This window comes from Pithys albifrons, chromosome 27 (assembly GCF_047495875.1).
Source record: "Pithys albifrons albifrons isolate INPA30051 chromosome 27, PitAlb_v1, whole genome shotgun sequence".
NCBI lineage: Eukaryota > Metazoa > Chordata > Aves > Passeriformes > Thamnophilidae > Pithys > Pithys albifrons.
Genome location: NC_092484.1, coordinates 1,024,500 through 1,052,322, shown reverse-complemented (window position 1 = coordinate 1,052,322; position 27,823 = coordinate 1,024,500). Strand labels below are relative to the sequence as shown.

Below are 27,823 nucleotides of genomic sequence, written 5' to 3'. Positions count from 1 at the left end.
TCATCGCTGCGGTGGCCAAGAGGCCCCGGGAGGCCCCGGGAAGCACCGGGAGGCCCCGGGAAGCACCGGGAGGCCCTGGGAAGCACCGGGGGGGAACCGGGGCGGGTACGCGCGGCTGCGCGTGTGAGCGGAATAGCAACGGCGCCGCATCGCCGCCCGCAGCCGCCGCCTGCGCGCTGGGGAAACCGAGGCACGGGGCGGCCGTGAGGGGCTCGGCGGGACCGCGGGGCCCGTGTCGAGGGTCACCCCCGGCCCCCGGTTGTGCCACCGGGACCTCCCGGGAATCCGGGCTCGGCGCCACACGTGCCGCCGCCGGGCCATGGTCAGCGGCGGCAGCGCCCGAGGGCAGCGGAGGCCGGGGGCTGGTTGCAGGTGGGTGTATTTTGGGGGTGGGGGGCCAAGGGGGAGTGGAACCCCCCCCTCAGCTCCAGGGGACCTGCTTGTGTTGGGGAACCCCCCTCCTGACTCCTGGGAATCCCCCGATTCCAGGGAATCCCCCGGCTCGTGGGGTTCCCTCGGCTCGTGGAAACCCCCTGGCACAGGGCGACAGAGGGGGGGTGCCCGGGATGGGGGGGGTTTGGAAGGAGGGAGAGGGCACCATGAGGGGCTGCCCCGAGGGCAGCCCGAGGCTCTGGGGGTACGGGGGGGCTGCTGGGCCTCTTCAGCCGTCTCTGTGCTCACCCCGCGGGCTTGCGGGGGTGGCCGCGTTGGGGACAGCGGTGGGGGGGGCGGGAGGAGCCCCCGGCGGTGACAACGAGGACGCGATGGGAGTGACTGTGCCCGGCTAAAAATATCCTCCGCCCCCACCCACCGCCAGCGCCGCGGCCTCAAGGTCACTGCCCTGCCGGGGGGGACGCGGGGGTGTGGGGCGGGGAAGCCCCCGGCCCCCCCCGCGCCGCGGTTCCCGCACGCTGCCGCCGCCAGTGCTGCTCCGCCGCGCCAAGAGCTGCCCGCGCCCGCCGCCCCCGCGCCCCGGCACATGCCCCCGCCGCCCCCCGGGCCCCCCGGCGCGTCCCGACGCTCCCCATAGCACGGGGCCGTGGCAAGTGAGCGAGCGCGGGGGTGGCAGCGAGGGGGACCCCCGAGATGGCAGCGGGGGGGACCTCGGGAATGGCAGCGGGAGTGGGACCTCAGGGATGGCAGCGATGGGAGGACCCCGGGGATGGCAGCGAGGAGGGACCCCCGGGGGTGGCAGCGGGGTGGGACCCCAGGGATGGCATTTCCCGGTGTGGATGAGTGTCGGAGTGTGGGGATACCAGGGACGCCCTGTCTGTGAGGGTTTGGGGTGTGGAGACACCGGGGATACCCTCCCTTTGTGGTGTCAGGATGTGGGGATGCTGGGCATGTCCTGTCTGTGGGGTTTGGGGGTGTGGGGACACCAGAGACACCCTCGCTGTGCAGTGTCAGGGTGTGCAGACATGGGGAACATCCTCCCTTTGTGGTGTCAGGGTGTGGGGACACAGGGCCTGTCCTGTCTGTGGGGGTTTGGGGTGTGAGGACACCGGGGATACCCTCCCTTTGTGGTGTCAGGGTGTGTGGACATGGGGAATGTCCTCCCTTTGTGTTGTCAGGGTGTGGGGATACCCAGGCTGTCCCTGTCTACTGTTTTGTGGGGTGTGGGGACACCAGGGACACTGTCCCTCCGTGGTGTCAGGGCATGGGAACACAGAAGATGTCCTGTCTGAGGGGTGTCAGGGTTTGGGGACACTGGGGACATCCTGTCTGTGGGGTTTTAGGGTGTGGAAACACCAGGGATGCCCTCCCTGCTGGTTTTTGGGGTATGGAGACAACAGGGGTGCCTTCCCTGTGGGTTTTTGGGGTGTGGGGATGCCAGAGATGCCCTTCCTGCAGGTTTTGGGGGTGTGGGGACATTGGGGACACTCCCCCTGAAGGATTTGGCTACTTGGGGTAATCCCCACCTGCCGGAGTCAGGGGATTTGGGGAGTCTCCATCCTTGGGGACGGTGTGGCTGCGGGCACCAAAGCCGTGAGTGTGGCCGAGCAGGTTTGAGGGGCTTGGGGTGCTCGGTGGTTGCCAGTGGCAGTGCCCAGCTGGCAGGATAGCTCTGGTGGGACACCAGGATGGCACAAAGCTCAGCCAAAACCAGAGGGACCCCCTGCCACAACCAGCCTTGGCCAATCCAGCTGTGACACTGGGGTGACACATCCAGCTGTGACTCTGGGGTGAAACTACTGAGTCTGGTGGAACCTTGGGACGATCTGAAGTCCAGGGTGGGAGTCTGGGGCTCCTGGCAGGTTTTGGCACCGCGTGGTGCTCGTGGCCTCGACATGCCAGGGAGTGCCCGTGGTGTGTCGTGGCACAGCCATCGAGGCCGTGGGGGTGTGGGGGCCTCCCTGCCTCTCACGACCTTCCCTGTGACCTTGAGCCTCCCCTGGGGACCCTGTGCAGAATGGGGATCCCGGCGAGTGTGGGGACCCTTCTGCATTGCTGGGGACCCCCCACCCTGCAGCAAGGACATGGGGGTCTCTCTACAAGGGCGTTTGTGAGGTTTGGGGGACCCCCACTCCCTGAGGGGTTTGTGGCAGTGCCAAGGGCAGTGGGGGGACCCCCGTGTCCCCCCCATGCGGGCCCGGGCGGGGGGTCCGTGGTGCCCCTGCGGGGGCAGCCAGGCGGAGCGGCTTTGTCCTTCGGCTGAGCCGAGGCGTGGGGGAGGCGGCGGGAGAACCCGGCGCAGCGGCTTTGTCTGGGGACGCCGGCGCGGTGGCGGCAAAGGGGGGGCGTGGGGAGGCAGAACCCCCTCGCTGGACCCCACAGGACCCCCCACCCCAGCCCCAGGTCTCTGCTTGGCTCCACGCAGGTAGGGAGTCCCCGGCTGCGTGTCCCCTCCTGAGGTGGGAGGGCTGGGAATGGGAACCCCCCTTGGGCTGGGGTGCCGGGGGTGCCCGGCTGCCTCTGCCACCCCTGGGGATATCGGTGCTGCCCCTGTATCCCTCCGGGCCTGATCCAGCCCCGGCCCCAGGGCGTCTCCATGGGCTTCTGAGGAGGGATTTTCTCGGGGAGACCCCGGGGCAAGCCGGGGATTCCCCTGCGCCGCGGCGGGGCTGGGGAGGTTCGGGTGTCCCCGTGTGTCCCTGCGTGTCTCCGCGTGTGTGTCAGCCCGTGTGCCTCCCCCTGCGCCGTGGGACCCACGGACACCCCACGGGGGGGGAACAGGCCTGATCCTGAGTGGGGTAAATCACCCCAGTGCCAGGCTCTGCCCCTCTGCCCCGACCCTGACGTGCCGGGGTGGACACAGGGGGCTTGGGGGATGGGGGGCCCATGTGTTGGCATCACCAGGGGTCCCGCTGTGGCAGGGCTTGGCTGAGCCATCCCGGGGCTCTTTGGGAGCCAGCTGGTCTTGTCCCGGTGCCTCCTCCTGCCCCGAGGGCCTTAGATGGTTTGGTGTCCCCCCAAACCACGCTCAGCCCCCCTGCTCTGCCCTCGGGGACAGCGGCGGTGGCATCCCCGCACCCCGCCCCGCGCCGGCGGGTGGGCAGCGGCGTTTGCGGGGGCGGGGGGGGCTCCCGCCGGCACCGCCAGATGCTCCCCAGCCTGGGACATATGGCCAGGGCTTGGCGGCGGCGGGAGGAACCGGGGCCACCGCAGGGGATTTTTGGGGACGGGGCGGGGGCCGCAGGGGGTCTGACGCACTTCGTGCCCCGGCAAACCCCGAGCTGCGGTGCCGGCTGGCGGGGAGCCCCTGTGACCCCAGGCAGGGTCACCGTGTGGCTCCCACTGCCCTCAGCACCTCATCCCCAGCCCCACGGCGAGGGAGTTCCCTGATTTCTCGTTCCCTGTCCCCGTGGGCACAGCCCTGGCACAGCCGCTGCTCCCCCAAATTCCTGCCCCACCCTCCCCGGGCCCGTGATTCCCAGGCAGGAATTAGCGAGCGGGTAATAAATAAATCACCCGCGGGGAGCCTTTCGGCCGCCCGACGCTATTTTTAGCTGCACCCTCCTCCTCTGCAGTTGCTCCAAGGCAGTGTCGCTGCTTTGGGGCACGGGGGGGAAGTGGGGGGTCCCACTGCCACCCCACAGCCACCCCCAAGGCACTGGGGGCTGCTGCAGCCCAGCTGTGGGAGGTTGAGTCATGTCCCCCCACCTGTGTCCCTGCTCCCTGCAGGGTGTGGAGGTGCTGCTGTGGCCAGTGTCACCCTTAGGGACCCCTTTGCTGTCCCCATGCTGAGGGTCCTTCCCCAGACATCTCCTCGGTGACATCCCAGGTGACATTCCAGAGTGGGTGAGTGCCTGTGTCCCAGCCCCAGGGGTGACAGAGGGACAGAGGGACCCTCTGCCATGCTGTGACACCCGGCTGTGGCTGTGGGCATCCTGCTGCTGTGTCACATCCCAGCAGGAGCTGCCAGGAGCAGGGACGCTGAGGCTGTGGCTCAAGGACACACAGTGACCGTGGCCAGCAGAACCCCTGGCTGGGGGGACCTGCCATGTCCCCATCCCTATCCCTGTCTCCATGATGGGGATGATGGGGACAGGGAAGACCACACAGCGCATCCCACCTGAGCATCCCTGGGGATGCAGCCACCGGCTGTGGCATCCCTGTGGGGATGGGGGGACAGGGGAGAGGGACCCCTCAGGCCTTCACACTTTTAACCAACCCTCCAGGTGCTGAATCCTGTCAGATTCATCCCTGTGGATGTCCTGACAGGAGGAAGATTTAATAAGGCCCTTTTACGTCGCCATTGATAGAGGCTGTTAGTGAAATGACCACAGAGTGATGGTTAATGAAATATTTACTGTCAGTGGTCAGGGAGGGCTCTGGAGTGGCTTCACCCACCCTGTCTGAGGTGGCAAAAAGTTTTCCAGGCTGTGGGGTGAGCAGTGCCCTGGCACAGCTCTGGCATCTCCTGCATGGCCGCAGCGACGGGCCTGGGGTCGCCAGCCCTGGGGAAACGTTTCCCCTCCATCCCTGCCTGCTGCGTCTTTTTCTCCCCATCCGAGTATTAAAAAGAAATCGGAGCCCATTTTCCTGTGATAAATTTGGCAGAATGGAGAGAAAATGATCTGGCTCTGGAGGGGAGCCAGGGCCCCGGCTGCACACCGGGAGCAGCTGGGCGCTGGAGCCTGGCCATGCTCCGGAGCTCCCGGAGGAACCGGGAAAACATCATCCCTGGCTCCGGTGCGTCCCTGGGGGATAGGGAGGGGGTCCCAAAGCCCTGCTGCTCCCCAGGGATGGGGGTGGCGCTGGTTGTGACAGCCCCACACCGGGTGGCCCAGCACTGGTGTCCGTATTGATCCCAGTATTCCGGGGTGCGGCAGGACTCAGAGCTTGGAGGCCTGAAATCCAGGGAGCTGCTGCACCCCAGCTTGTAGCCCCACTGCAGGGCTGGGGGGGACTGTGGGGACCCCCATTCCCTTGTGCAAGGAGCCCTGTGCTGGTGCTGGCTCTGTGGGGGCATTTTGAGGCCGTTGTGCAATGGGGGTTTTTTGTGTGATGCAGCCCCTCGTGCAAAGGGGTTGTTGGTGCGACGGAGCCCCTCGTGCAACGGGGCCATTCATGTGGTGCAGCCCCTCCTGCAAAGGGGTTGGTGGTGTGACAGAACCCGTCGTGCAAGAGGGTATTCTGTGTGATGAGGGCCTTGTGCAACGGGGTTGTTGGTGCAATGCAGCCCCTTGTGCAGTGGGGCTGTTGGTGTGATGCAGCCCCTTGTGCAGTGGGGTCCCTCATGTGATGCAGCCCCTTGTACAGTGGGGTCCTTCACGTGATGCAGCCCCTTGTACAGTGGGGCTGTTGGTGTGATGCAGCCCCTTGTACAGTGGGGTCCCTCATGTGATGCAGCCCCTTGTACAGTGGGGCTGTTGGTGTGATGCAGCTCCTTGTACAGTGGGGTCCTTCACGTGATGCAGCCCCTTGTACAGTGGGGCTGTTGGTGTGATGCAGCCCCTTGTACAGTGGGGTCCTTCACGTGATGCAGCCCCTTGTACAGTGGGGTCCCTCATGTGATGCAGCCCCTCATGGAACAGGGGCACTGGTGCGATGAAGCCCCCCATGGAATGGGGCTGTTGGTGCAATGAAGCCCCCCTTGTTCAATGGGGTCTTTCATGTGATAAGACCCTCATGCAGAGGGGTTTCTTGTGTGATGCAGCCCCTCATGAAACAGGGTTGTTGATGTGCCATGGGGTCTTTATTGTGACACAGCCTGTTGTGCAATAGGGCAATTGGTGCTAAAGGGTCCCTCATGCAAGGGGGCTGTTTGTGTGACACAGCCCCTTGTGCAATGGGGTAATTCTGTGTGTGTGTGACACAGCCCCTCGTGCAATGGGGTAATTCTGTGTGTGTGACACAGCCCCTCGTGCAATGGGGTAATTCTGTGTGTGTGACACAGCCCCTCGTGCAATGGGGTAATTCTGTGTGTGTGACACAGCCCCTCGTGCAATGGGGTAATTCTGTGTGTGTGACACAGCCCCTCGTGCAATGGGGTAATTCTGTGTGTGTGACACAGCCCCTCGTGCAATGGGGTAATTCTGTGTGTGTGACACAGCCCCTCGTGCAATGGGGTAATTCTGTGTGTGTGACACAGCCCCTCGTGCAATGGGGTAATTCTCTGTGTGTGACACAGCCCCTCGTGCAATGGGGTAATTCTCTGTGTGTGACACAGCCCCTCGTGCAATGGGGTAATTCTGTGTGTGTGTGACACAGCCCCTCGTGCAATGGGGTAATTCTGTTTGTGTGACACAGCCCCTCGTGCAATGGGGTAATTCTCTGTGTGTGACACAGCCCCTCGTGCAATGGGGTAATTCTGTTTGTGTGACACAGCCCCTCGTGCAATGGGGTAATTGATGCTATAGGGTCCCCCATGCAAGGGGGCTGTTTGTGTGACACAGCCCCTCGTGCAAAGAGGCCTTTTGTGTGCTGAGGCCTTTGTGCAGCGGGGTTGTGTGTGCAGTGCAGCCCCCCAGGGAGGGGGGTTGTTGGTGCAGTGCAGCCCCTCGTGCAATGGGATCACTGGTGTGAGTGATGGAGCATCTTGTGCAATGGGGTCTTTCATGGGGCAAAGCCCCTTGTGCACTGGGGCCACTGGTGCAGGGGGTCTCTGCATTGGGGTATGCCCAGGGGGGCAGCGGACAGGGTTGGTGCCAAGGCAGGACCCTTGCCTGGTGCAGTGGCTCTGGGAGTCCCTGGCCCCGCAGCCGAGGGGCTTTGGGGACCCCGCTAACACCGCATCTCCTCCCTGGCCAGGCGTGGAGGGAAGCCCATGGCCCCCGGACCCCCAGACCCCCCCTGCACCCAGCCCCGGCCCCGCAGCCCCTAACGCCCCGAGGATCCCCCCGACCGGCCCTGGGGACCCCGAGCAGGTAGGGGGGGTGTGGGGGTCGCAGGGTGGGGGATGTTTGGGGGGTGCTGGGGTGTACTGGGGGGCTGCACTAGAGCTGCTGGAGTCGGCGTTCTCGGGGTACGTCGGGAGGATGGAAGGGGGGCGCTGGGGTGGGGGCGCATGGGGGGTGATGACTTTTGGGGGTGCAGTGAGCCCGGGGGGTGGGGAGGGAGTGATGGGGGCGTGCAAGGGGGAGTGCTGGGCGCACTTTTGGGGGGCTGAAGGGTGTGCAAAGGGGTGTGATGGGGGGGGATGTCTGAGGGGGGGGTGCCGGGTCTGGGGGCTCCGGGAGCGCTTTGTGGGGGGGTCGTGGGGGCGTGTCACCTGTCGGGGGCGGGGCCAAGGGCGTGGCGTGGTCCCCGTCAGTGGGGGCGTGGGCTGTGCCTGCCAATGAGGGGCCGGGACGCGCCCCCCGCCCCGCCCCCGAGCGCTCCGGTGCTGCCGCCGCGCGCCCCCGGGACCGGCTCCGGCTGCGGCGGCGGCGGCGGCGGGACCCGGCCCGGCCCGGCCCCGCGGGCACCGGGCACGGCAGGTACTGAGCAGGCCGGGGCCAGGGGGAGCCTAGCCGGGGTCGGAACCCACCGGGAGTCCCCGTGCCGGGAGCCCCGGGCTCGGCGCGCGGCGGGTCGGGGGCGGCGGGGACGCGCAGCTGCGGTTCGTACACCGGAGCGGAGCCGTCCCGGGGCCGCGGGCAGGGACAGCGCCGCGGGGCACCGTGGGCACGGACACGGCCTGGCCTCGGTGTCCACGCCTCGGGGGTGCGGGGCTGCGGCGGGGGCAGGACACGGTGCCGTGGGCAGGACACAGGAACGTTCCCGACGGGCAGGACATGTCCCCGTAGACACGACATGTCCACCGTGGGCAGGACACGGGCACGTCCCCGACGGGCAGGACATGTCCCCGTAGGCATGACACGTCCCCCGTGGGCAGGACGCGGGCACGTCCCCACGGGCTGAGCGCATCCTCCGTGGGCAGGACACGCACCTGTAGGCACGGCGTGTCCCCCACGGGCAGGACAGGTCTCCCGGGGGTAGGACAAGTCCCCATGGGCAGGACGTGTCACCCCCGGCAGGACGTGTCACCCCCGGCGGGACGCATCCCCCATGGGCAGGGCATGTCCCTGTAGGTAGGACGTGTCCTCAGAGGCAGGACGTGTCCCCACACCATCGAGGCCAGCACATGGCCCTGGGAAGCATCATCACCTGGCGCCGGTGATGATGCCGATCCCGCCTCCCTGTGACCCCCCACCCCGACCCACGCGCTCCCCGTCCCCTCTCCTGCAGGTCGCCCCCGCGCCGCTGAGCCATGCGGGATCGCCCGGCCCCCTCCCCGCCAGAGCCATGAGCGGCTGCCGGTACAATGGGGGGGTGACACGGCCCCGGGGCCCCCTGAGCGCCTCCGCCTGCTCCCTGCACCCGCTCGAGGGGGAGACGCAGCCGCTACGGCCCTGCCCGTCCCCCGGCCTCGAGGTGGTGGTCTCGCGGCCAGAGCAGCCCGGGGGTCCGGATCCCAGCCCGGCGGCGGCCCCGGGGCAAGATGCGGCCGAGGAACGGGGAGGGGAACCGCGGAGGAACCAGAACATCGGGTACAAGCTGGGGCACCGGCGAGCCCTCTTTGAGAAGCGGAAGCGCCTCAGCGATTACGCCCTGATCTTCGGGATGTTCGGCATCGTGGTCATGGTCACCGAGACGGAGCTGTCCTGGGGGGTCTACACCAAGGTTGGGGGGGCGGTGGGAAGGGGGCGGGGCCCCAGGGGGGTCCGGCTGGGCTCACCCTGCCCGCTCCCCTCGCAGGAGTCATCGTATTCGTTTGCACTGAAATGCCTTATCAGCCTCTCGACCCTCATCCTCCTGGGGCTCATCGTCATGTACCACGCCAGGGAGATCCAGGTGAGGGGCACCTGCCCGAGGGTGCCACCGGGGTCCTGCCACCCCGGGGGTCCCAGCGCTGCCCTCTGTGCCCCCGCAGCTGTTCATGGTGGATAACGGCGCCGACGACTGGCGCATCGCCATGACCTACGAGCGCATCTTCTTCATCGCGCTGGAGCTCATCGTCTGCGCCATCCACCCCATCCCCGGCCAGTACCTCTTCACCTGGACAGCCCGCCTGGCCTTCACCTACGCCGCCTCTGTGGCCGATGCTGACGTGGACATCATCCTGTCCATCCCCATGTTCCTGCGGCTCTACCTGATCGGGCGGGTGATGCTGCTGCACAGCAAGCTCTTCACCGACGCCTCGTCCCGCAGCATCGGGGCCCTCAACAAGATCAACTTCAACACCCGCTTCGTCATGAAGACCCTCATGACCATCTGCCCTGGCACTGTCCTCCTGGTGTTCAGCATCTCCTCCTGGATCATCGCTGCCTGGACCGTCCGTGTCTGCGAGAGGTACGGGGGGTCTCCCCAGAGGGGCTCTGGGGGGAGTGCGGGGCTGGGGGGCAGCTGAGGACACACGGTGCGGACCCTGGAGGGGGCTGGGGCAGAGGAGAGACCCCTTGGGGAAGAGACTTCTTGTGGAAGTGACCCCCACTGTCTGGGCAGATGCCCCTTGGTGGGACCCCCGTGGTGGCCACGATGGTTTTTCCAAGGCAAGGTGGGAGTGGGTGGACCCCCAGGGTGTCCCCAAACCTCCCCCAGGCTCTTCAGTGCCCCACTGGGATGAGGCAGGACCCACTCTGCTGTCCGGATGGAGCTGTGGATCACTCACAGGGGACCAAGGAGCTGGGGATCCTGCAGAGAGGACCAAAGACCTGGAGTCTTACAGCAGAGTTTGAGGAGCTGGGAGTCTCACAGAGGGGATTGAGGAGCTGGAGTTCTCAGAGGGGACTGAGGAGCTGGGGGTCTTGCAAAGGAGACCGAGGAAGTGGGGTCCTGCAGTGGGGTCTTACATGGGGGACTGAGGAGCTGGGATCTCACAGGGGGGATCGAGGAGCTGGGGGTCTCACAGAGGAGGTAGAGAAGCTGGGAATCCTGCAGAGGTGATTGAAGATCTGAGGGTCCTGCAGAGGGAACTGAGGTGGTGGGGGTCCCACAGAGAGAACCTGTTCAATGCAGGATGTGCCCGTGCTCCTCAGCTGCTCCCGTGGGGCCGGGATGCCCGCGCCGGTGCCCTGCCCGTGCCCGCCCCTTCTCTGCCGGGCCCCCCCTCGGGCCGCGCATTAACTGCTCTTGTTTTCCCTTCCTGACGCTCTGCTGCTTGCAGGGACAAACTGTGAGTGACCCCAGGGACCCCCAGCGCGTCCTGCACGGGGCGGTCCCGCCCCAGGCTTCTGCTTCCCAGAATTTAGGATTAGCTGCAGCCGGAGGGGAATGGGGAGGGCAAGGCTGAGGGCTCGGGGTGGGGCAAAGGGGCCATGGATACGGAAAGGGGCTGGAGCCCTTTTCCACTTGGAACCTCAGCAGCTGCCTTCTGTCCACACTGTGCCCCCCAGCTGAGGTGGCCGTGGTGCCCAGCCCGGCTGTGGGCACAAAACGGGGCTCTTGTCGTGGGGGGGTCAGAGCACAGCTCCTTCTGTGCTGGCCCTTGGGGGGCTCTCGCAGGGAAGGGGGTGCTACAGGGATTGCTGTGGGTCTTGTGGTCATCCTGGAAGGGGAAACCCTGGCAAGAAGCTGAGAAGGAGCCACTGAATTTTTACTGCTTTGTACCAGAGGCTTTGAATGAGTCTCCAGAGGGTTTTCCTTCGTTCTGGATGTTGTTCCTTGGTGTTTCCCCTCCTTAACCTGCATGTTTTGGGTGCCTGGAAGGAGTCCTGGGTGCTTCTTGGGAGTGGGGAGCTGTGCAGCTCCTGGGGAGCATCACTGTGGGGTGACATCTTGGCTGCCAACCCCACCCAGGGTGTGGGGTGCCCCCACCATCACCCTGTCCCATAGTGCCCCTCCATCTCCCCACCATGTGCCAGATGAGGTTCCAAGCCCAAACTGTGCCAAGGGGGCCAGGAGGAGGGACGCAGCAATCCTAAATTCCTCACCGCATGTTTGAGCCCCTCCCTGGCTTGCTCCCATCTCTCCCTTCCCTTTCCTCACTCCCAGCACCTCCTTTTCCCAGCTCCCCATTGCTCCCAGCATGTCCCCCTCCTGCTGCCCGGCTTGGCCGCTGCTCGGTGTCCCCCAGCCGGGCTCATCCCCCCATCATAATGGGGGTCCCTTGGGGAGGGGTGGGGGGCACAGCTGGCTGTGTTCGTGGCATTGGCCCTGGCCACGGTATCTCAAAGCACAGTGTCCCCCACTGCCCACCCAGTGTCACCCATGGTGGTCTCAGGGCCTTTTGTAGCTGGGTTGCCCCCCCAAGGGCTTGAGGGGCGTGGGGTGCCCCAATTCATCCAGTTGTCTGCAGGGATGGGGTGTCTCATCCTGGGGTCTGCAGTGACACCTGTGCCCTGTGCTTTGAGATCTTTAGGGGGGGCTTCAGGGCCACGGAGGTCTCTGGGGGGCTGCTCTGAGCCTGTCCCCTCGTTGTCCTCATCCAGCAGCAACCCCTGAGCCAACCCCAGTTGTGGGGGACGCAGGCCCCTCGGGCCATCCCTCTTCCCTGGCACCTGTGTCTGGAGTGGCCATGCCTGGTGTCCCCAGGGTGTCCCCAGGGCGTCCCCAACTTCTCTGGGGCTCCCAGCAGCACATCTGGGAGCTTGGGGACTCTGCTGGTTGCAAAGGCTGCAAACACAGGCTGGAAAAGTGCCCCAAATCCGCGTGGCAAAGCGGTGGCACCGCGAGGGGCACGTGGTGTGACCGTGGTGACAGCGGCTGCGCTCGGCCCCGGGCAGGTACCACGACAAGCAGGAGGTGACCAGCAACTTTTTGGGGGCGATGTGGCTGATCTCCATCACCTTCCTCTCCATCGGCTACGGGGACATGGTGCCACACACCTACTGCGGGAAGGGTGTGTGCCTGCTCACCGGCATCATGGTGAGCACTGGGATGGGGGGTGGGACACGGCCCCTGCACCTCCCTGGCACCCCCCTGCCCTCACCCTGGGGGTCCCTGCCCACAGGGCGCCGGCTGCACTGCTCTGGTCGTCGCCGTCGTGGCCAGAAAACTGGAGCTCACCAAAGCAGAGAAACACGTCCACAACTTCATGATGGACACGCAGCTCACGAAGCGGGTGAGACCCCCGGCACCCCCGGCTGGCAGGACCAGCCCTCCCCTATCCCCACCCACCCCTCATCCCAGGGATTTGGTGGCTTCCAGGTGAAAAATGCTGCTGCCAACGTACTCAGGGAAACGTGGCTCATCTACAAACACACCAAGCTGGTGAAGAAGATCGACCATGCCAAAGTTCGGAAACACCAGCGTAAGTTCCTCCAAGCCATCCATCAGTAAGTGCCAAACCTTTACCTGCTTCCTACCAGGAATGGTGTCCCATCCAAGAGGTTTTTTTCCCATAAGGAGAGCTGGTTGCTTCCTCCCCTTCTGGATCTGCCTGGAGCCCTGGGTTGGGAGCCAGGAGGTCCCTGTCCCTTGTCCCCTGTCTCTTGTCCTCTGTCCCTTGTCCCCCTCCCTTATCCCCTGTGCTTGTTCTGTGTCCTCTATCTCTGTTCCCCATCTCTACTGTCCCCCACCCCCTGTCTTTGTCCCCTGTCCCCATGCCCTATCCTCTGTGCTTGTTCTCTCTCCCCCATCTCCTCTATCCTCCATGTCACCATCCCTTGTGTTTGTCTCCTGTCCCTTGTCCTTGTCCTTCATCCACTGGCCTCATCCCCACTTCCCATTCACCTGTTCCATCCTTGTCCCCCATCCCTGTCCCCGTCTCCTGTTCCCATCCCCCATCCCCTATCCTTGTTCCCCATCTCTCATGTCCCCTGTCTCTGTCTCCTGTCCCCTCCCCACTATGGGGGGCTCTCCCAGCACGCGGTGACCCTGATGCTCCTGGGGTGACCCCAGGGGTACCTGATTGATGGGGTTTGATGTGACTGTGACACTTGTCTGGGGAGCAGGGCTGGGGGGGCTGTAACACCCCCTGGGTGCCTCCTGCTTTGAGGGGGTGGGCTCTAGGGGTGCCTGGCTTGGGTGGGGGGTCCATGGTGGGGTCGTGCTTCTCTGCTCTCGTGTCCCTGCGCTCTTCGTGGTGGTATTAAACCTGCTGTTGTGTTTTGTCTCTGTTCTGCCCTGTCCCTACAGAGCTCAGAAGTAAGTCACCCCCTTTCTGTCCCCTCCCCAGCTGCTCCCCTTTGCATGGGCTCTGGCTGCCAAACTTTGGGGGAGGAGGGGGGCGAATGCACCTTGGTGTGGCCCCCCCCGGGTCTGTCTGGGGTGTAGGGATGGAGGGGCAGGGGCTGTGCTTGCAGGTTGGGGTGAGGGGGCTGCATGCTGGGGTGTGTGGAGGCTGCATGGGGGTGTAAGGGGGCTCCTGGGGGTCTGGGAAGGCTCAAGGAGGGGTCACAACCCTGAACCCCCACCCTGTGTCTCCCCAGGTTGAGGAGTGTGAAGATGGAGCAGCGGAAGCTCAACGACCAAGCCAACACTCTGGTGGACCTGGCGAAGGTGAGTGATGCCGGGGGGTGGATTTGGGGAGATCTCCTTGTGGGGGGATCCAGGACTGAGCCCTCCCATCCTGCTGTGATTCCCACCAGACCCAGAACATCATGTACGACATGGTCTCGGAGCTGCAGGAGCGCCACGAGGACCTGGAGAAGCGACTGGGAGCACTGGAGAGCAAACTGGAGGCGCTGGGGCTGAGCCTGCTGGCACTGCCCGGGCTGGTCAGCCAGGCCCTGGGGCAGCAGCAGCGGGAGCTCCTGGGGGCTTGGCCCCCCCGGCTCTGCTCGGCCACAGCCCCCTGCACCCCCACCCGTGCCCCCCGTGCCCCTGCCAGTGCCCCCCCCGCCTCTGACAGCGGGTGAGGGGGTGGGCAGTGCTGGAGGCACCCACAGGTGCCCCTCTGTCACCCCCACCCTCCTCGGGAAGGGGGTGATGGGGTGGGGCCACCCCCAGGTCCCCGTTCCGTCACCAGTCCCACCTTGGACAGTGGGAGATGAGGTGGGGTGGGTATGGGGGGCACCCACAGGTCCCCCTTTATCACCCCCCCACCTCCTCAGATAGTGGCTGACAGGGAGGGGGGGCTCTGGGGAGTGGAGGGTCACAGGTCCCCTTCCACCACCCACCCCACACCCCCCTGAACAGCAGATGATGGGATGGGGGATTGGGGGGGCACAGCTACCCCTCTGTCACCCCCCCTAGCGGGTGATGGGGTGGGGGATTTGGGGGGGCACAGCTCCCCCTCTGTCACCCCCCCCCTCCTCGGACAGCGGGTGATGGGGAGGGGGGATTTGGGGGGGCCCCTCTTATGTCTGGCCATCGTGTGGCTGATTTCAGTAGCTTTGTTCTGTAAAGCCCTGTATAAATTTCCTGCGTTCACTGTGCTGGCGTGAGGCTGGAGCCCCCCCGTGCCCCCCCGTGCCCACCCCCAGCCGGGTGGGAGCTGAGCCCCAGCCTCCAGGAGGGCTTTTTGGGGGGTTGGGATGCAGCAACCGCTGCACTGGGGGGGCTGGAGCAGCCCTGGGAAGAGAGGGAGAGGGAGAGGGGGAAGAAGCCAGGAGCCCTGAGTGTTGTGATGGGAGGGGTCCAGGAGCTGTCCCCCAGGGTGTGGAGAGGGTGGAGGTTGGGGACAGGGTGGGGGGACGCCCGGGGTCTTGCCTGGAGGGTGCAGAGTGGGGAGAGACCCCCGTGGTAAGGGCAGGGTTGAGCCCCAGGGTGGAGGATTTGGGGGCGGGGGGCGTCTCTGTTCCTGGCTCTGCCACGAAGTGACCTTGGCGAAGTCATGTCACCTCTCTGTGCCTCAGTTTCCCCCGTCTGTAAAATGGGGGGGGTGGGAGGTGGGAGGTGGGAGGGAAGGACACGGCACCGACCATCGCAAAGCGCTGTGAGATTCCTGGATGCAATACCGAGCCCAGCCCCTCCCAGCGGGGTGGGCGAGGACCCTCTGCCGGGACCCCCACAGCCCTGGACACCCCCCCGGAGCCAGCCCTGCTCCCCCCTGGTGTTGGGGGGGCCAGGGGAGGGGGGGCTGAGGCGCATATTAAAGGAGCCTGAACTGGACGCGTCACTCTCTGCTCATGGCAGCGGGACCCCCGCCTGGAGGGGGAGGGGAAATGGAGTGTTTTGTGGGGGTCTTTGCCGCGTCCCCCCCCCCCCCCGCTGAGGAGGCTCCCCCACCAGCCTGGGAACCTTGTGGGAGTGGATGGTGCGGATATGGGGGCTCCAAACCCCTCGGAGAAGACGGGGGGGACACTGAGAGGGCTGGGGGCCTGCAGTCCCCCCACTAGGGCAGGTTTGGGGGGGGGGCTCATAGCAGCAGATTGGGGTGGGTGATGGTTGGGGGATCCCACGCCGTTTTGGGGCACCCCGACTCCCCGTCTGCAGCGCCAGGATGTGGGTGTTGGGGGCAGGAGGGTGGGGGGCACTGCGAGGGTGGGGCAGGGGGCCCAGGCTGCCCACGTGGGGCCCCGTGCCACGTTTTGGGGTGGCACGAGGCTGTTAATGATTAACCACCGGTGCCGGGCGGTGGTGGCGGTGACTGGTGGCACTGGTGGTGACAGCAGGGGCAGTGGCGGTGGGCAGTGGCCAAGGGACATCGCGGTGGGTCCCGGGGCCGTGTCCCCTGATGAGACGGACAGGTAACGCCGGTGGCAGGGGCCGGACACTGTCCTGCAGGGGCTGGCACAGGGACAGGAGGGGGCACGGAGTGTCCAGGAGTGGCCCAGCGGCTGCTGGACTCGCGGGGTCGTGGTGGGGACCCTCCAGCCCTCCTGCCTTGAGGGGCTTCGGGGGGGGGTCCGCACTGCTGGGTGCTGGGAGCACCAGTGGGTGCTTTCCATCCCAGTCCAGACCGGGGGGGGACTGCGACGGTGGTTCCTGCCCCAGAGGTGACACCCCTGGACACGGCTGGGTCTTCGTGGGAGCGATGGGGAGGGAAGGCTGGAGATGCCCCGCGGGGGAAACTGAGGCACGAGCGAGGGGCCTGGGACTCTGTGACTGGGGGTTTCGCTCCCGTCCCCCTCACCCCGGGGCTTCTCCTCCAGCGGGACCCAGCCTGGAGCTGCGGAAGCGAAGCGGCCACCGGATGCACCCGGGGGACCCCCATTACCCCAAAACCGTCGGGAGGCATTGGCCGAGCCCCCCCACCCCGCCGGGACACGGGGGCCGCCGGGTACGGAGCGGGGATAGAGGGAAATGGACCCCCGGGCTGGGCTGGTGGCGTTGGGACCCCCTTAAGTCCTAACTGGGGGTGCTGGGGGCAGATGAGGCTGAAGACCACCTCTCGTTGACCTCAGCATCCTCCCGGTTCCCCCGGTCCGTCGGGTCTCATGTCCCTCCTGTTGCTGGCAGTGACGGGGGCTTGTCACCCTGGGGGGCTGTGTCACGGTCGCCCCTGGCCAGTGTCTGTGCTCTCATCCTCCTCTTCCTCGCGGCACTGCTGTGCCTGGCCCGCAGCCTCCTGTCCCTCCAGATGTGGAGGCACGAGGTTGTCTGGAAGCAGCGGAAGGTCCCCGGGGGTCCCACAGTCACCGGGAGAAGGGACAGCCCTGGTGGTCCCCTCTGTCCTCCCCTCAATGCCACCTCACACCTTCCCTTGTGTCACGAAGCCTCCGCCAGTCCGTGCCAGGTGTGTCACCTTTGAAGACGAGGTGGTGCCACCGCGGGGACCCCCGGGGAGGGTCCGTCCTGCCAAGGAGCAGGAGAAGCAGGGGGACAGGTCTGTCCCCACCAGACTGTCACCCCGACCACGTGCCATCCCTGACTACGTGGTGTAAGTGACTCTTTGGGATAGGGATGGACACGGGGGTGTCACGGACCCCCAGGGACCCAACCATGAGGGTCCTGGTGGTGAGGGCAGCCCCTGAGTCTCGTGGCTTTGTGGGGTGCAGGAGGTACCCAGCGATCCAGAGCCCCCGGCAGCGGGAGGGGTACAAGGGCGTCTTCCAGGACCAGCTGGCAGAATACTCGGATCTGCACCGGGAGCTCCGTGCCACTCGTCACCCCCCGGGAAGGACGGTGGGTCCCTGGGTGGGCACTGGGCACCATCCTGCGAGAGGGGTTGGGTGGGATGAGTTGGGCATTCTCTGCAGGGATTAGAGGCGAGCCTGGAGGGGCTGCAGCGGGTGTTAGGGGGGCAGAAGGAGACAAGTGGACCCCCAGGCTCTGGTGGCACCAGCAGCGCTCGAAGGCACACACAGCAGCTCCTGGAAAATTAATGAGCGTTGGAATTTCTCGTCTGCGCCCTGGGGGAGGGTTTTGCCGCAGGGCCTGGAAGTGCTGGAGGTGCTGGAACAATTCTGGGTGCCCCTGATCCCTCCGGATTTGTCACCTCCAGCCACCTCATTACGGCTGAACCCCCTTCGGGGCTCCGGGACGTGCCCCGCAGCTGCCGTGAGCACATGAGAAAGAGGAGGGTGAGCAGCGGGAGGGCTCAGGATCTGTTTTGGGAAGGCGGGGGGAGGTCGCCTGGTCATCACAGGACACCGGTGCCTTGGCAGGCCAATTCCCGGCAGGATTCAGCCTGGCTGGAGAAGCAGCAGCGCTGTGAGTACCTGAAGAAGAAGCTGACGCACCTCAAGGCGCGGATCCAGGAATACGATCGCGTCACCCGCCCCAGTGCCGGTGGCTCCTGAGCCTGCGCCCCGGCCGGGACAGCGGGGACCCACCCCCGGGGCACCCCAAGGGCTGGGGAGGGAGTGGCGATGCTGCACGGATCGCCCAGTGCCCACCCACCCATTGCAACCACGCGGGAATGGGGAGCAAACCCACCGGCTCCTCATTTTGGGGTCGCCTCATGGAACCTCATGGTGCCGGGACCCCCGAGCGCCGGGTGGGTTCTGCCTGTCCCCAGGTCCTGGCTGTGCCCCCACTTCACCCCTGTGAACTAGGGGGCTCCCCATCGCCCCCCGGGCCGGGGGTGCAGCTGCAGAAGTGGCTTTCATTTAATAAGTGGGTTTAATAAACGTGGTGGTGGTTTTTGGGGGGGCCTCAATGTTTTTTTGCGGGGGTCTTAATGCGCATCCTGGGGGCACCCACAGTGTCCAGGGGCCGCGGTGCCCACATCCCACCCCCTGAGACCCTCAGCACAGGACAGAATTTCACCGCCCCCCTTATTTCCCCCCCAATTTCACCGCCTCACCTCAGGCGGATCGCGGTGCTCGCACCCTCCCATTCCATCCCACCCCTCCCGGGGGCGGGACCCGGGGCCGGTCCCGCAGCGCGGCCGCCGCCGCCTCCCGCCGCTCTCGGCTGCCATTTTAAGGTGAACAAAGCGGAGGAGGTGGCGGCAGGTGAGTGGCTCTGCGGTGACGGGACCCACCGGCGCCGGCACCGGCACCGGCTCCGTGGGGCGAAAGGGTTCCCGGGACGGGAGGGCGCACCGGGGGTCCCCGCTCCCCGCCGCTCACGGGGGGCTTCGTCCTTCCCCGACCCCCCACCGGCACCCGGGACCCCGCTGAGCTTCCCTCCGGTACCGGGGTCCCCACCGGTACCGGGCACTGAATTCTAACGCGGTACCAGAGTCCACACCGGTGCCAGGCACTGAGTTCTAAAGCGGTACCGGGGTCCCCGCTGGCACCGAGATTCCCACCGTGGTCCCCACTGGTACCGGGTACTGAGTTCTAAAGTGGTGCCGGGGACTTTGCTGGTATCGGGGTCCCCACCGGTACCGGGTACTGAATTATAAAGCAGTACCGAGGCCCCCACTGGCACCGAGATCCCCACCGGGGTCCGCACCGGTGCCGGAGCTCCCGAAACCGAGACGCGGCCGCTCCTGGCGGGGCAGCGGTGCCGGGGGTCGCGCTGCCAGCCCAGTGCCTCCTCAGCGGGGAAGGGACCCCCGACCTCCGCCTCCCGTGTCCTCCCCACCGGCCTCGCAGGGCACCGCGCTCCGGTTACCGCTCCGGGAGCCCGAGATTCCCCCTCCCAGTCCCGCTCGGGGAGGGTCCCCACCTCTGCCGGGTGCCGATGGTCGCTCGGGGAGGGTCCCCAGGAGGGGCGTGAGGGTCGGGTCGCGGCCGGGGGGTGAATCTGTCTGCGATGGGAAGGTTTGGGGATTTATAGAACAGGGGATTTGGGACCCTTGAAGTGAGAAGCGAAACCCCCAAAGCCCCGGGGGCACCTCCGACGCTCATGCCCAACAGTTGCTGCGGGTCAGGGTGTCCCTCCCCCAACACTGGGGGTCTGATCCTGCCGCTGAGCACCGCCAGAACTGGTTCCCGGGTTGAGTTTCCTACAGGGATTCAGGTTTCCCTGACCCTGCTCCCTGCTCCGGGCTGGGGTCTCTGCATGGGCGCGGGGGGTCCCCACATTGATTTTGAGAAAACACCCTAATTTTTAAGCACCCATTCGCCACTTTTTTAGGGGCTGTTGCTCACGTGCCCTGTGTTATTATTATTATTTTCCTTTTTAATCCTCCAGATCTGCTTACGGCGACACCCTCGGGGCGAGCGCGGCCCCCGGGTAAGCGCTTTGCTGCTTTCAGTAGAATTTCAGCAATCCCGAGTTATTCAGGACGTGTCTGGCGGCCGCAGTGGGGTGGTCTGGGAGGTTCTGGGGGGGCTGAGCCCGGCGTGTCGGGGTCCCCTGTGTGTGGCAGGGCCAGGGTGTGACAGCCTGGGAGCTGCAGGTGACTCACTCCTGCTCCCTGTGCCTCAGTTTCCCCACAAGCACCAGTGACTCTGGTGCCTCGGCGCTGGACGGGTGTTGACGGTGCTGGTGACATGGGAGGGGACCAAAGTCCCCACGGGGCGGTGGAAACGCGGCGGTTCCGCCTCGCGCCGGTGCTGGCACCTCCCGGCACTCACCCAGCTCTGACTCTCTGTCCATCTCTCCCTCAGGCTCCACCACCATGTTCAACAAGAAGTCCTATGACAGCCCCCCAACTGGTTATGGCCCCCCCACCACCTATGGCCCCCCCACGGGCTACGGTGCCCCCACGGGCGATTATGGCTATGACTACGGCGCCCGCTCGCCGCCGCCGGGCTCCTACTACATCGAGGACACACCACAGCACTTCTACAAGTGGTCATCGCCACCAGGCGTGGTGAGGATCCTGGAGGTCGTGGTCATCCTGCTCTGCATCGCCATCTTCGCCTGCGTGGCCTCCACCCTGGCCTGGGAATATGGTTATGGATTTGGGGGGCTTTACGGCAACAGCCTGGGGGGTTTCTACGGCTCCGGCTACTACGGCAGCGGGTTGAACTACGGGTATGGGTATGGGGGGTACTACGGCGGTGTCACCAACCCGCGGGCAGCCAACGGCTTCATGATTGCCATGGCCGTGCTGTGCTTCCTGGCCCAGCTGGGGCTCTTCGTGGCCAGCGTCAGCAAGTCCAGCGGCTCCCGCTCGCGGCGCTTCTACCTGGTGGTGATTGTGGTGTGCGCCGTGCTGGCCTTTGTCATGCTCATCGCCTCCATCGTCTACATCGTGGGCGTCAACCCCCAGGCGCAGATGACCGGCTCTTACTACTACAACCCCATGCTGAGCATGTGTAACCAGATCTACAGCGGTGGCACCTACGTCAATCAGTACCTCTACCACTACTGCACCGTGGACCCCCAGGAGGTGAGGGGGCACCCCCAGCTCTGGCCAGACCCCCGTGTTTGGGGCACAAACCCCTTTGTGCTGTGTCCAACAGGGTGAGAGTGGCAGTGACCGCGTGTCCTGCCCTCAGTCACTGTCCTGTCCTTGGTCCCCGTCCTGCCCTTGGGGATTTCCCTCTGTCTTTAGTGAGTTTGGGGTGATCCTGGGCAGTGGGAGCAACTGGGATGATCTGAGGGTTTAGGAGCAACTGGGATGATCTGAGGGTGTAGGAGCAACTGGGACAAGTGGTCCAGGGCTGTGGGAGGAGTTGGGATGAGCTGAGGCTGCAGAGGGAACTAGGATGAGCTGGGGCTATGGGAGGAATTGGAGTGATCCAGGTCTGTGGGAGGAACCAGGATGAGCTGGGACTGCAGGAGGAATCAGGGTTGTCCAGGGCTTTGGGAGGAATTGGGCTGAGCTGTGGCTGTGGGTGAATCAGGATGAGCTGGGACTGGAGGAGGTGATCCAGGGCTGTGGGAAGAGCTGGGGCAATCCAGGGATGCAGGAGAAGAGCTGAGGCAATCCAGGGATGCAGGAGGAACCAGGGTGATCCACCTGCTTGTGCCAGGGAGTTTCAGGGAGGGGATGGGCTCTCACCCCAGTCCAAATTCGGTTTCTGGAACTTTGGCCTCCGCTGTAAAAGTGTCGGAGCTGGAACTCTGCGGTGCTGGAGGAGGGGCCAGTTAGGGTGCCAGCTGGGCACTGCCAGTGTCACCAGCCCAGCTTGGCACCCCGAGGGGTCCTTGGGGCAGCCAGAGTCCTCAACCCCATCCCCATCCCTGTTCCCAGCCCCGGGGTTCCTGCTGGTGGTGCTGGTGGCACTTGTGCTGGGACCGGTGCTGCCGGTTCTCATCTGGCTGTGCCGGCTGTGCCACATTCCTGAGCCAGGCCCCAGCTGCTTCTGCTCCCTGCCAAGGCCAAACAGGGCCTGATCCATCCCAGTTGCTGTGTTATTGCAGGGATCTGGCTCATGGAAGCCATTTGGGATCCCTGGTGTGGGAGTTGGCACGTGGCTGAGCCAGCAGTGGGGTCAGGGGGTTGCATGGAGGTGCTGGAGAGTTCCATCTCCATGCTGCTTCCCAATTCCCAGACTTTTCCTGTCCCCATGGGAAAATAAACCTCCCTCCATCATTTGACCTGGCCCCTAAATCTCTGGAACCCCTGATGGGCTTCATTCTGGGATGGAAGGATCCTGCCCCTCTTTCCCTGCCATGGTGGGAGTTCATCATCGGGAGAATTTCAGGATGATGGGAGCACTTCCTGCTCATGCCAGGGAGGTGCTGGGTACCCAGCCCCCGTGACCCCCACCATGAGAGCTGCCTCCCTCCTCCCCTCCAGGCTGTGGCCATTGTCTGCGGGTTCCTCATCGTCCTCCTCCTCTGCCTCATCTGCTTCTTCGCTCACAAGACGCGGAGCAAGATCTGGAAGTACGGAAAACCAAATATCTACTGGGACAAGGTGCCAGTGGTCCAGGAGGGGCCCAACGTGGAGGAGTGGGTGAGTCTGAGGTGGGCTGGGGGTGCTGGGAGGGGGGCACTCCCTGTGAGCTTCCTCCCTGCCTGCCCTGTGACATTCCCAAGGCAGGGGTAGGTTGGGATATGCCAGGGTGAGCACAGGGAGGGTGTGGAGACCCCAGAGCTCCGTGGGGACCCTTCCCCTTGCCCAGCCTGGCACCCCAGTGCCCAGTCCTGGTGTGTTTGCACACCCTGTTATCACCCCTGGAGTGACACCGTGCCTGGCACTCGCCGTGTCCCTCCCTGTCACCATGTGTTTTCCCAGCCTTTGCCATTCCCAGCACCACAAAGCTTTTCCCAACATGCCAAACTTGGTGAACTGGTCTCAAACTCCCTGAAAGACAAACAGGGTGGGTGGGATCTGATGGGCTGGGTGCCTGGGGATCTGTGCTGGAGTGCCAGGTCGTGGCCCCTTTGCTCACTGGGGGTGTGGGCCATGGGACAGTGCCCGGAACACCGGCCAGGGGACACTGCCAGGGGACACTGCCAGGGGACACTGCCCCGCCACACCGTGTGGTTTCGGTCTGAGCAATTATTAACTCGACTCTCTGGGGATGTGCCACCAGGAAGCCGAGGGACTTCCAGCTTCCATGAGCCCGTCTCCTCGTGGTGGGCATGTTGGGGACCCCCCCAGGTGCTGGTCACAGCCTGGCCCTGGGATGTGTCACATCCTGCCCTGGCTGTGCAGCTCCCTGAGCTTGGGGAGGGTTCAGGAGTGTCTGCAGCATCCCACAGGGAAGGAAAATTGGGAATGTGCACCTGACTTGGAGCGTGACTTTGGGGGTGTTGCCGTGCTCTGGGTGAGGAGGGGCTGCCCTGGTTCCCTGCCCTGGGGGGCTGCATCCCTGTCCCTGTCACTGTCCCCATCCCATCCTGATCCCCAGCCTTCAGTGCAGACCTGGAGTCGAGCACAAGTTGCTTTCCAGCCCTGGAAATCTTGGCTGTGCTCTGTGTGTCCCCCCATACCTCACTCTGTGTCCCCCCACACCTCACTCTGTGTCCCCCTACACCTCATTCCACGTGTCCTTCCATGCTGTGCCCTGTGTCCCCTCATGTCCCCACACTTTGCTCCATGGCCACATCCCCCCGTGTCTCGATCTGTGTGTCCCCCCTCACTCTGTGTGTCCCCTGTGTCCCTATCCCTGGCTCTGTGTGTGTCCCCACACCTTGCTCTGTGTGTCCCCTGTCTCTACTTGCTAAATGAGTCCCCCTTTCTCCTTGTGTCCCCCATGTCCCCGCTCCCCTCTCCCTGTCCCCGCTCCCCTCTCCCTGTCCCCGCTCCCCTCTCCCTGTCCCCACTCCTGTCTTCATGTCCCCATGTCCCCACTCCTCTCTCCCTGTCCCCACACCTCCCCCTTTCCTGCAAGTCTAATATTTATTTTTCATTTTACAAGAAATCCCTTTGTTGGGGTTCTATTTATTTGCTTTACGTCCCTCCCTTGCAAAGCATTTCCTGCCCCTCTGGGACACAGGGCCCCATTTCCTGGGGTCCCTTGGGAGGGTCCCCCTTTGCTTGGTGGCACCGTCCCAGCTGCGTGGGGTCACCCATGGGTGACACATCCCCCTCAGTGGGGAAGTTTCGGGGTGTGATTCCCTCCTGGGACATCCCGTTCCCAGTTTATGGGTCTGAGATAACGGGGTGACCTTCGAGCGGGCGGGAGCCACAGAGCGACTCCACTGCTGTCCTGGCATGGCCTGGGGACACTGCTGTCCCCACGCTGGTGGCCCTGTCACCTGGTGGCCCCCAATTAAGTGCGGCTTCATTAGTGGGGGGGAAGGTGCTGTCGGAAGCAGCGTGACCGGCCGGATATTCCCAGGGCCCCCATCCCAGCAGGGACCAACTTCCGGCACAAACAACCCACAAAGGCCAGGAAGGAAGCGGGAGGGGGGACAGACGGACGCCCCATGTCCTCCTGGAGGAGCCCTGGCCGTGCCAGGGGGGTGTTGGGGGTCTGGTGGAGGGGGCAGTTCTGGATGGGGGGCTCCAGAACTCCCCCAAAGCCCAGGAGGTGTCACCCGGAGGGTGTCAGAACCCCTCGAGGTGTGTCCGTCTGTCCTTGTCTCCCAGTGGGACCCCCCCACCCACCCCGTGAGTGCTCTGGGTTCTGTGGGTCCTTCTCCAGCCTCCCGCTCCCCAAATTCTGTGTTGCCCACCCTGGCCCCCCCCCCTTTCCTTGCCCCCCCCCATAGCCAGGTGGGACACCCCACTGCAGCTCTGCCAGGGCTCATTCCTGGATTTTGGGCGAGTTTCAGGGTCCCCCTGTCCCCCCTGTGTCCCCACTAGTCCTGAGACTGCCCTCTGAAAAGCTCCTGCAACAGTTGGTGGGGTTTTGGGGGTCCCTGGGAGTTTGGGGGTTCCCAGGAAATAACAATCCTTTGTCACATTGGATCTGCCCCACAAAAGGCTCCTGCAGCAGCTGGTGGGGTTTTAGGGACCTTCTGGGGGATCTGGGGAGTCCCAGGGGGATATTGATCCCTCCTCATTGTTTATCTGCCCCACAAAAGCTCCTGAAGCAGCTGGTGAAATTTTGGGGGGATCCCTGGGGAATTCGAGGATCCTTGGGTGGTTTGGGGGATCCTGGGATGTCTGGGGAGTCCCAAGGCAGAATGACAATCCCTTGTCACTGTTTATCCGCCCTCCAAAAAACTCCTGCAGCAGCTGGTGGGATTTTGGGGGTCCCTGAGGGACTTGGGGAGACCCAGGGGGATTGCAATCCCTCATTGCCCTGGATCTACCCCCCAAACGTTCCTGCAGCAGCTGGTGGGATTTTTAGGGATCTCTGCAGGATTTGGGGGGGTCCCTGAGCCCCAAGGGGGACAATGATCCCTCCTCATGGTGGATTTGCCGCGGGATTTGCCGTGGCTGCTCTGGGGTATCTCTGGCCACACAGGACAGACACCGGTGTCCCCTTTGTCCCCGTGTCCCCACTCTGTGCCCTGCCAGGGGGCAGGTGAGTGTCCCCCCAACCCCAGCGCCCGGCTGAGCCCCTGTCCCTGCTCCAGGTGAAGAACGTGACGGACGGGGCCAGCGCCCAGGACGAGACGGCCACTCTGGCGTACTCAGAGAAGCCCACGAGCCCCATCACGGCGCCCCCCTACAGCCCCCCCTCCTACAGCCCCCCCCCGAACGGGTACTACCCCTCGGGCACCTACAGCACCCGCGGGTGAGTGTGGGCAGGGCTGGGCGGGCACGGGGAGGGGGGTCCCGGTGTTTGTCCCCTCCGTGACACCCCTGTGTCCCTCGCAGTGATGCCCCAGAGCAGGAGCCCAGCCCCACGGAGGGGAAGGGGAAGGAGCAGCCCCCCAAACTCCACACACGCCGCGGCCGCCGGCGCCGCCGGAACCCGGAGCTGGATGAATCCCAGTATGAGACCGATTACACCACAGCCGTGGAGTCCGGGGACGAGCGGGACCAGGATCAGTGGGCCAGGTGAGATGGGGACCCCCTGGAGCACCCCCAGAGCTGGAGCCACCCTTGGGAAACTCACTGTGTGTGTCCCCCCACCCCAGCCTGTACCCCCCGATCTCCTCGGATGGGACGCGGCAGAGGTACAAGCAGGAGTTTGACTTGGATCTGAGGCATTACAAGGAGCTCTGTGCTGACATGGATGCCATCAATGACCGCCTGGGCCAGCTCGGGAAACAGCTGGACAGTGTCCCTGAGGACAGCCCCCTGTACCAGGTGGGAACATGGTGGGGTGTCAGAGGTGGGTGGTGGGGAGGCTTGGAATGCTGCAGGGCAGGAGGGATGGATGTTGTGGAGGATCTGGGATGCTGGAGAGTGTGGGAGATGGATGTAGAGGATCTGGGATAGGTGTGGAGGATCTGGGATTCTGGAGAGTGTTGGAGATGGATATAGGGGATCTGGGATAGATGGAGAGTGTTGGGGATGGATGTGGTGGATCTGGGATAGGTGTGGAGGATCTGGGATTCTGGAGAGTGTTGGAGATGGATATGGGGGATCTGGGATAGATGGAGAGTGTTGGGGATGGATGTGGGGGATCTGGGATTCTAGAGAGTGTTTGAGGATTGATGTGGAGGATCTGGAATGCTTGAGAGTGCTGGGGATGGATGTGGAGGATCTGGAATGCTTGAGAGTGCTGAGGATGGATGTGGAGGATCTGGGATTCTGGAGAGTGTTAGGGAGGGATATTGAGGATCTGGGATAGATGTGGAGGATCTGAGACTCTGGAGAGTTCTGGGGATGGATGTGAAGGATCTGGAATAGATGTAGAGCATCTGGGATGCTGCAGGGCATGAGAAATGGATGTTATGGAGATTTGGGAGGCCTTCAGGCATTGGAGATGAATGTTGTGGAGGATCTGGGATGCTGCAGGGTTTGGGACTGGATGTTGTGGAGGATCTGGGATGGATTTTGGGGAGGATCTGGATGGGTGCTGCAGAACCTCAGGATGCTGTGGAGTATTGGGGATGAATGTTGATGATTTGGGATAGATGCTGCAGAACCTTGGGATGCTGTGGGACATCAGAGACACCACAGGGCAGCACTTTCCCCTCTGGGGTGCCCTCCAGGCCGAGACCACCCCCTGTGCCCCACTGTGACCCCCTTCCTGCCCTTCCCTCCACAGGACCTGGCCGAGGAGTACAACAGGCTCAAGGACCTCAAGAGGGTGAGTTGGGTGGGGGGTGCTGAGGGATGGGGTGGCACAGTTTTGGGGGGGTGGTTTACATGCTCCCCGTGCCCCCCACCCCTGATGCCAGTCCCCTGCTGCCTTTCAGAGCCCTGACTACCAGACCAAGAAGCAGGAAACCAAAACCCTCCGCAACAAACTCTTCCACATCAAGCGGATGGTGAGCGACTACGACAAGGTCCGGGGGTGACCTGAGCCCCCTCCATGGAAAGAGGGGCACAAGGGAGGGCCCTCTGCTCCCTCCCCACCCTCTCCAAAGACTTTGGGGCATTTTGTGCCTTTTCTTGTATTAAAATCCCCTCAAACACCCCCCGGTGCCAAGGGCAGGGGGCTGGAGGCAGCTGCCAGAGTGACCCCCCAACCCCGTGAGTGCCCCCTCAGTGCCTTCCCACCCTGTGGGTCCCCTCCCACTCCTGTAAATATGTTTTTTGGGGGGTCTGCACCCCCCTGGGTGCCTTCACAGGGGTTGGGGTACCAAACCATGGCCAGGGGGACAGAGAACCCCTTGGTTGGACCCCCCTGGGGTTGGTGGGGGGCAGAACCCCTTTGGGGATCCCCCCCAGTGATATTTTATAAGGAACTGTTTGAAACTGTGTAATATTTCATTTTTTTTAATAAATGAAGTGTATCTATTGATTTTAATTTGGGGTTGGTGTAAATGGGGCTTGGGGGGTGGAGGGGGAGTCCCCCAAACCTCCCCACCTTGAAAGGGGGAACCCCAAATGCCTCCACCTTGGCAGGGGGACACCAACTCCCACCCCAAAGCCCCAATC

The 27,823-nt window shown here is 64.4% G+C and overlaps 4 protein-coding genes across 7 annotated transcripts; 3 read left to right on the top strand and 1 right to left on the bottom strand.

Moving 5' to 3' along the window:
• Nucleotides 1–8,240, bottom strand: LOC139683071 (basic proline-rich protein-like). The gene is made up of 6 exons (XM_071577822.1): nt 7,655–8,240; nt 7,289–7,548; nt 3,472–3,700; nt 2,613–2,847; nt 1,920–2,065; nt 1–1,103 (listed from the first exon to the last, which is right to left on the bottom strand). Exons 1-6 carry the CDS (start codon nt 8,238–8,240, stop codon nt 1–3), a joined length of 2,559 nt encoding a protein of 852 aa, XP_071433923.1.
• KCNN1 (potassium calcium-activated channel subfamily N member 1) lies at nt 83–15,106 on the top strand. 3 transcript variants are annotated; one of them, XM_071577958.1, is made up of 10 exons: nt 83–372; nt 7,195–7,310; nt 8,614–9,048; nt 9,124–9,219; nt 9,299–9,717; nt 12,090–12,231; nt 12,317–12,427; nt 12,514–12,641; nt 13,737–13,806; nt 13,896–15,106. In XM_071577958.1, exons 3-10 carry the CDS (start codon nt 8,671–8,673, stop codon nt 14,163–14,165), a joined length of 1,614 nt encoding a protein of 537 aa, XP_071434059.1. In that variant the 5' UTR covers nt 83–372; nt 7,195–7,310; nt 8,614–8,670; the 3' UTR covers nt 14,166–15,106. The 3 variants fall into 3 exon arrangements, 2 of the variants coding, with proteins under 2 accessions (XP_071434059.1, XP_071434058.1); XR_011699753.1 differs by lacking the exons at nt 83–372; nt 7,195–7,310 and having other exon boundaries at nt 8,543–9,048; nt 12,514–12,616; nt 13,896–13,911; XM_071577957.1 differs by lacking the exons at nt 83–372; nt 7,195–7,310 and having other exon boundaries at nt 8,543–9,048.
• Nucleotides 15,107–15,851: 745 nt separating this feature from the next.
• Nucleotides 15,852–18,281, top strand: OCEL1 (occludin/ELL domain containing 1). The gene is made up of 5 exons (XM_071578279.1): nt 15,852–15,938; nt 16,344–16,471; nt 16,908–17,071; nt 17,190–17,316; nt 17,799–18,281. Exons 1-5 carry the CDS (start codon nt 15,926–15,928, stop codon nt 17,931–17,933), a joined length of 567 nt encoding a protein of 188 aa, XP_071434380.1. The 5' UTR covers nt 15,852–15,925; the 3' UTR covers nt 17,934–18,281.
• Nucleotides 18,282–18,515: 234 nt separating this feature from the next.
• Nucleotides 18,516–27,682, top strand: OCLN (occludin). Of its 2 annotated transcripts, XM_071577945.1 has the most exons (9): nt 18,542–18,590; nt 19,720–19,761; nt 20,139–20,866; nt 22,223–22,381; nt 25,402–25,562; nt 25,646–25,828; nt 25,909–26,080; nt 26,988–27,029; nt 27,139–27,682. In XM_071577945.1, exons 3-9 carry the CDS (start codon nt 20,150–20,152, stop codon nt 27,238–27,240), a joined length of 1,536 nt encoding a protein of 511 aa, XP_071434046.1. In that variant the 5' UTR covers nt 18,542–18,590; nt 19,720–19,761; nt 20,139–20,149; the 3' UTR covers nt 27,241–27,682. The 2 variants fall into 2 exon arrangements, with proteins under 2 accessions (XP_071434047.1, XP_071434046.1); XM_071577946.1 differs by lacking the exon at nt 19,720–19,761 and having other exon boundaries at nt 18,516–18,590.
• Nucleotides 27,683–27,823: the final 141 nt, after the last annotated feature.